The sequence below is a fragment of the Chrysochloris asiatica genome, unplaced genomic scaffold (genome assembly GCF_000296735.1).
Source record: "Chrysochloris asiatica unplaced genomic scaffold, ChrAsi1.0 scaffold00043, whole genome shotgun sequence".
Lineage (NCBI taxonomy): Eukaryota > Metazoa > Chordata > Mammalia > Afrosoricida > Chrysochloridae > Chrysochloris > Chrysochloris asiatica.
This window is the reverse complement of record NW_006408561.1, coordinates 19,020,226-19,027,905: the sequence shown is the minus strand read 5'-3', so window position 1 is coordinate 19,027,905 and position 7,680 is coordinate 19,020,226. Positions and strand designations below refer to the sequence as shown.

The following is a 7,680-nucleotide window of genomic DNA, read 5'->3' as shown; positions in this document are numbered from 1 at the left end:
AACTTACGCCTAAAGAACCTGCTCCCATTTTCATTTTGGTGGAACAAAGACATTCATGCCACAGGTTGCTGAGGCAAAGTACTTATTGATTAGATTCCCGTCAATATCCAGCCTCTCTGCAAGGTAGGCTCTGCAAAGTAGACTTCAACTTGAAGGTGTGTAGTGGCCTCACTCCTCCCTCACCTTGCTCCTCCTTCTCCAATGTATAACTAGGGTTATGCAGAGCAGGGAGAATACAGGCAGGGCTGCAGCTGCAAGTGCCCACTCTCTCTACAGGGCCTGGATTTGAGAAAAGGACTCACTGCCCATAAAATGACAGACGATAAGGTAAAGCAACATTGTGCTCATTTTGAATCTGTTTTTAAGGAGATGAAAAGGGAAATCCGTTTAAATAAGAAACTTCTTGGGATGTTGGGTGTAGCTATCGCAGATCATAGCTACCTCTCTTTACCTAGCCAATTAATAGTTCCCTTAACATATCTATCTATCTATCTATCTATCTATCTATCTATCTATCTATCTATCTATCTATCTATCTATCTAATATATATATATACATACATATATACTCTGGTGTGGTGCTGTAGAATAAACACTGGACTGCTAACTGAAAGGTTGGTGGTTCAAACCCACCAGCCACTCTATAGAAACTCTATAAAGTATCCTATGAGTCGGAACTAACTCAACAGCACTTAACAACATACATATACGAAACTTATCCAGAAGCTACTAGGTTTTAAAGATTCTTACTATATTTTCTGTATGTGTTTTCTAGTATGATTATACAGAATTACTTGAGAAAAAGTTATGCAGTTATGTATAGTGTGCATAACTTTTTCTCAAGTAGTTCTGTAAAATCATATTATTCAAGGCATATGAAAAAAGAAAAGGAAGGCAGTTTAGCCTGAATTTAACTAATCATGACAACTGATATAGACGCCTTAAAGATTTTAATGTATGAAAGACAAAAGAAGTGGAAAGTCTGTTCTAGATTAAAAGAGACTAAGAAACCTGACAACGAAATGCAGTGAATAATCTTGGATTAGATCATGGGAGGTGAGAGATAAGGGGTATTATTGAAACTGTTGAGAAACTTGAAACATAGATAGATGCTGACTGAAAGGTCGAAGGAGGGAACCTACCAGCAGCTCTATACGAGAAAGCTGAGACTGCTCCAGGAAAGATTATAGACTTGGAAACCCTACGAGGAAGTTTTATCCTATCCTATAATGTCCTGGTGTGGTGCTGTGGGCTAAAGCCCTGGACCAAAAGGTCAGGTTAAACCACAAGATCTGTGGGTCACACTCACCAGTTGTTTCTCAGAAACCCTATACAGGGTCACTTTGAGTCAGAACTGACTCGATGTCACTTAACAATAACAGCAGAGTCTCTATGAGATGGAATTGATTATATAGTGATGTATTCATTTTTTATTGTTTTCTGTATGTTAGGTAATATTAGTGTGTTACTGTTACATTTTGGGGTGTATTAGTTGTATTGTCATAATGGAGGAGATGATCTTTGTTCTTAGTAAGTACGTGCAGAAGAAGTATGGGGGGAGCTTCAAAAAGTTCATGGAAAATTAAAAGAATAATGGAATTTTTTGACAAACTCTTTGAAGCCCTCTTGCATGTAGAGGTGAAAAGACACACTATCTGCCATTTCTTTTCAAATGGTTCAGCCAATGCCACACACAAACAGTAAGTGATGACGGTTAGTAAGTACGGATGACAATATGGTACTTACTACCCCTTCCACTTCTCTGTAGATTTGATATTTCTCAAAATTAAAACTTAGGAAGGGCTTAGCGCGATTTTTCCTTTGTAAGTTTCTTCTAGCCAAACTCCCCCTTCCCTATATGTAAAAATCTAAGTTTGTGGATCTGTGTCCCTGTTAGTGTAGGAACTATAAATTCTGCTCTGGCAAATTTTACTGACAAAGCTGAGTATCCCTCACATCAGTCACTAAGAAACTTGGTTAAGAGCAGGGCTTTGCAGTCGGTCAGGCTTGGATTTCGGGGCCTGGCAATGCTGGGTTAAGTAATGTAACTGAATTGGGTTTCCTATAGTGTGATACTATAAGAACATTTGGACTACAGTATAAAGATATAATGTAGGATGTTTTTGTTAAATACTGTCAAGTGTGTTCTAACTCTGTGTAGGGTTTCCAAGGAGCAACTGGTCTGTTTGAACTGCCAATCTTATGGTTAGAACTCCAGTGCTTATCCTACAGCACCATACCAGGACACAGTGATTATAATAGTACCTTAGCATTTGGTGGTAATTAAATGAGCTACTCTAAGAAAACTTTGTTGTTGTTAGGTGTCGTTGAGTCGATTCTAACTCATAGCTGCCCTATACACAACATAACAAAACACTGTCTATCCTGTGTCATCCTTATAATTGTTCTTATGTTTGAAATGCTTAGATGACATTTTTAATGTTAATTCTTGCTGTTGTTAAGTGTCATTGAGAAGGTTCTGATTCATAGTGGCCATGTAGGGCTTCTGAGGAGTGGCTGGTAGGTTTGAACCACTGATATTGTTGTGGTCCAGTGGTTATTTTACAGTGCTACACATAGTTATTAATTTACAGAATGTGTCTTCTAAAAAGTAACTAACACATCATGATTTCATAGATATTATTGCCTAGTACAAAGCTAAAGGAGGCAGCACTTTAAAGACAATATAAAGGCTAATGTTAAGTTAATATCTGTACAGATGGTGTGGAGATTTGGCAAAAATGATGAAAGCAGTTCTCAAAGAACTGAAGTTTGGAAGACACTACAAAAAGGAAGTTGACGTGATTAGCACAGTGCTTGACATGTAGCAGATGCTGAAGTTTCCTTTAGAAGGATCATTACATTCCCTCAAGGGGCTTTAGAAATTGTGTTGTAGGACTTTGTTAGAGAACAAAGGAACTATCTATAATGGAACCAAGAAAGAAAGTGAACTGACATAAAGCTCAATGTTTTTCAGCTTTTTGATCTACCTAGACCTTGAAAGAAGTGAGATTTGCACAGGACTGAGAGTCGGGAAAATTGAGTTCTTAATCTGCAGGTGCATAGTAAAGCAACTGAAAACACAACTGAGAGTCCCCATATGGGAAAAGATGGCTCTAATTCCTCCCAACAGGGTTATACAATACTGTAAAATCTGTATGTGGAAAAAGCTCTCCAAGGAGATTTTGGGTTTGCTCTGTCCAAGCCCACGTTCTAAACCATTTAGAGTAAGAGCCTCTTTAAATTGTCACTAGCTACTCTACACCCAGAGTCCCTGAATGATGCAAACAATTTACATGCTCAGCTGTTAAACTAAAGATTAGACATTTGAGTCCACCCAGAAGTGCCCGTGGTGCTCTACATCTGAAAAACCCAAACACACTACCATCGAGTCAATTCTGACTCATATCAACCCTATCTAAGGTTTTCAAGACCATAAATCTTCATGGGATAAGACAGCCTCATCTTTCTCAGCTTAGTGGCTGCTGGGTTTGAACCACCAACCTTGTGGTTAGCAGTCCATTGCTTATCCCATGACAACTATTAAAAACTCAAGGAGAACCATTCTACTCTGACATACACGGAATTGTCAGAAGTTGGACTCAACTTGATGACAATGGTTTTATTATTATTACTATTATTATTTTGCATCTATTCATGTACCAAACACTTAGATATTAGATCGAATGATGAGGGTTAATGGGGTTTATTCAGACTCAACAATTTCAGAATTTTCCTTCTCATAAACAAAAGTTTCCTCTGACCAAGGTGAGTGCCAAAGTCACATAGGAGATTCACTATAAATATTACTTCTTTTCATTCATAATGTTGGAGAAAGAAAAAAATAGGGAGCCAGTTTAACATGAAGTTCAGAGAGAGAAATTAAACCTGAAAATAAGTATGGGGAAAAGAATGAAAAAATAATGAAATCAAACAGACTTTGATATTTAGAGTAATCAACTATTTGGAAAGTTTCAGAAATTCAAGAGAACTGCTTCTTACCTGGACAACTGTGTGAAATTTCTATCTTGGAGAGTTAAAAATGAGAACTCCAGAAACAGGGTAGGGGAGAGGTGTCGAGCAGCAATAGTGCCAACTTTGAAAAAGCATCCAGGAAGGCCAGACCATGTCTTTTAAGAGCATCCTGGTGTGGCACTGTAGGTTAAAGCACCAGACTGCAAAGCCATTTGAACTGCAAGATTTGTACTTCAAGCTCACCAGCTGCTCCTTGGAAACTCTGTCCAGGGTCGCTATGGGTCAGAATCGACTTGATGCCACTTAACAACAAGAAGAAGATTTCTTATTTACGGATGCTATTTTTTTTATACTTACAACATGAGTAATGGATTTTAGGAGTATTTCTAGAATTCTTAGCTCCAGTAAGGTCTTAGAAGTAACAATCTGGTTGGAAAAAATAAATGGAGTTAGAACTCCAGAGACCTTCTATCTTTGAAAGACCTTCTATCTTCTACCTTTTATTTTTTTTTATCAAACTAATGTAGGAACAACTAACAATGTTGTGACTTAGACTGTGTATTTGGGATGGCAAGAGAAATTTGATGGAGACAATGGGAAGCCAAATTCATCCATCACCACCTTCACCCCACTTCTATGGCACACCTGTTCACCACTGGCATGGCCATTGTTTGGGATCTTACAATGAGTAAAAAGGATCTATGCTTGTATTTGGGGGACAGGAAGGGAGAGCCAGCAGAGGGCAGAAGTCCAGGGATGGAGTAGGAAACCAAGTGCTTGTGCACTCTGCCACAAGGAAGAAAAGGAGATGCAAGAGATTGGCTTGCACAACTTGGCCCTGGGCTTGCATGTGAGGTTCTTGTGCAGCTCAGTTACAGATAAGCAGTTGAGTAGCCTTTGCTGCTGTGGACTTTTATACAGAGAACTTACAAATTTTTCTATAGATAGGTGAAGGTGGAGATTTGTGTGGTGGGTGCTTAGAAAATTTACTGGGAAATGGAAGTTTTGTGGTTTAGCATCAGAATTACATATGGAAAATACTGTGGATGTGTAAAGTCTTAGATTTTACATATCTTGATATTTAGAGATGTTTGACTTTTGTATGTTTGTTTCTGACCAGCCAGGAATGTAGAATAACACATTTTTCAAAAGCATAGGCTCTTGTTCCAAATCATTATTCTATAATTTACTGGATGTGAGACCATAACCAGGCTGTCTAGTTATCTATACAATAGGGATTCTAATGGTGCTGTCATGAGGAATGTGGTGGGCAGAATAATGGCCCTCCATGGAGTCCTGGTGTGGTGCTGTAGGATAAGCACAGGAGCACAAGGTTGGTTTGAACCACAAGGTTGGCAGTTCAAACTCCGCGGAAACCCTATACAGGGTTGCTATGAGTCGGAACTGACTCGACGGTACTTAACAACAATAATAAATATATCCATGTCTTAGTTCTCAGAACCTATCAATATGTTACCTTACGTGGGCTTGAGATGTGATTAAGGTTATTGACCCTGAGGTGGGAAGGATACTCAAATGATAAGGTGATCTCAAACTAATCACACGAATCCTCAAAAGTGGGGAATCTTTCCTGGCTATAATTGAGTTATAAAGATGTGACTTGGGAAGATTAGAGTGATTCATCCCTGGCTATGAAAATGAAGAAAGGATGCCACTAGTCAAAGAATGTGGCAGCTTCTACAGTTAGGAATGACCTTCAGTTACAGCCAGGAGGATAATGAAGACCTTGTCCTACAATCACAAGGAGCTGAATTCTACCATTAACCCAAATTTTCCTCTAGTGGCTACCGAATGGCGCACTGCCTGATGACATCTTAATTTTAGCCCAGCTTCTGGACTAAACGACTGAAGGATAATAAATTTCAGACGTTTAAACTACTAAATTCAAGGAGTCAAAGAGATCATCCATATTGCACGAGTCACCTTGCATGTAGTAAGCATAGTCAGTTGTTGTTGTTGTTGTTGTTGTTAAGATATTAAGTATTAAGCCTTACAACAGTGTTTTTATGAGTTAATGAGCCAGACTGCAAAGCCATTTGAACTTTATGGTCGGAGGTTCAAGCTTACTAGCTGCTCCTTGGAAACCCTATACAGGGTCTCTATGGGTCAGAATTGACTTGATGGCACTTACCAACAACAACAAAGTCAGATTGGATTCCTGGTGTGGTGCTGTAGGATCGGCACTAGACTGTAAACCACAAGGCTGGCAGTTCAAACCCACCAGCTGCTCCTTGGAAACCCTATACAGGGTCACTATGAGTTGGAACTGACTTGACAGAAGTTAACAACAAAGTCAGATTTTCCACATTAAAGAAACGGGGGGGGGGGGGGAGGAGGAGGAGCTGTTGATGAGGTTTATGAGGGAAGTGAGTAACAGTACTTTATTGTTGTTCTTAAGTACTTTGTAGGCACTCCTAGATTTCCTTATTGTTGAAAGTGTTACTATCAGTAAATCAAATGAAATTCTATGTCCTTGGGAACAGCTTGAGAGGAAAAGGGATATGAAGAAAAACCTCTAATCAAGTAAATGAACCTCATATTTGCTTTTTTGACTGTCTCAGCCAATGAGTTCGATATGTCTAATTGCATTTTAGAGGACAATTTCAAACCTCTGGTACACTACAGAACCAATAGTGTGTGTGTGTAATATATAATGTTGTTAAGTACCGTGGAGTCGGTTCTGACTCATAGTGACCCTGTACAGGGTTTCCGAGGCTGTAAATTTTTATGGGAGCCGAAAGCCTCATCTTTCTCTCTTGACAGCTGATAGTTTCAAACTGCTGACCTTGAGGTTAGCAGCCCGATTTGTAAGCACTATGCTACCAGAGCTCCTTAATCTATAATGTTGGATTGTTGTTATTGTTTTAAATGCTGTCAAGCTGATCCAGACTCATAGCAACCATGCATAGAGTTTACAAGGAGCAGCTGGTGAGCTTGAACCACCAATCTTGTGTCCAAACCGACCTTGTGGTCCAGTGCAGTAATCCACAGAGCCACACAAGTAGTATCATATATTTCATATCATCATATCTTTCGGGGCCAGCTCTGAAGCCTTTTGTTTCAGGAGTGTAAATTGCTGAGAAGGATGTCTACATAGGCAATTAATTCTGAATTAGTGAATGAGGGTGAGCTTTGTGAACCTATAAATTTCCGATCCTTACCCCAGAGATTTTCAGTTTTGTGGCAGATCTGGAGTAAGGTCCAAGACTGTGCATGTGATGCAAGCTCTCCAAGGAGATTCTGGTTTCAGAACCACTAGACTAAATAAATAACTTGAAAGCTTCCTTCAGGGTGTTTCTGTGATAATTCTTTGTTGATGTTAACACTGAACTTTCCGACTTTCAGCCTGAATGGCTAATGAGCCATTCTTCATGCTGGAGTAGAGGAAATTACAGTCATTCCTCATTTAGAGAAAAATCTGTAGCTCCTAGAGATGAAGTAACTCAGTCACATGCCTGCTAAGGAAAACAGTGGGAACTGGAATATATGTTGACAAGACCCATTTATTCATTCAACAAAGTGCCCACTATATCCCATGCTCCTTACTTTAAAAAAATGTAGCACATATTAAATTTTAGTATACATGAGATATTTTCCTTTTAAAATGTCTAATAATATAAAGAAAAGACAAAGACTAACCCCTTGTACTCCTGTAGTCTCACATTCCTTCCCAAAGGGCACCTG

General features: G+C 39.1%; 1 protein-coding gene across 1 annotated transcript in view; it reads left to right on the top strand.

The window, feature by feature from the left end:
- The first annotated feature begins 312 nt into the window (after window positions 1–312).
- Window positions 313–7,680, top strand: part of SLC2A2 (solute carrier family 2 (facilitated glucose transporter), member 2) — a 39,048-nt gene continuing 31,680 nt past the window's right edge. Inside the window, exon 1 of the mRNA XM_006861831.1 lies at window positions 313–327. Coding sequence (XP_006861893.1) covers window positions 313–327 — 15 coding nt within the window. The remainder of the gene's footprint in view (window positions 328–7,680) is intronic.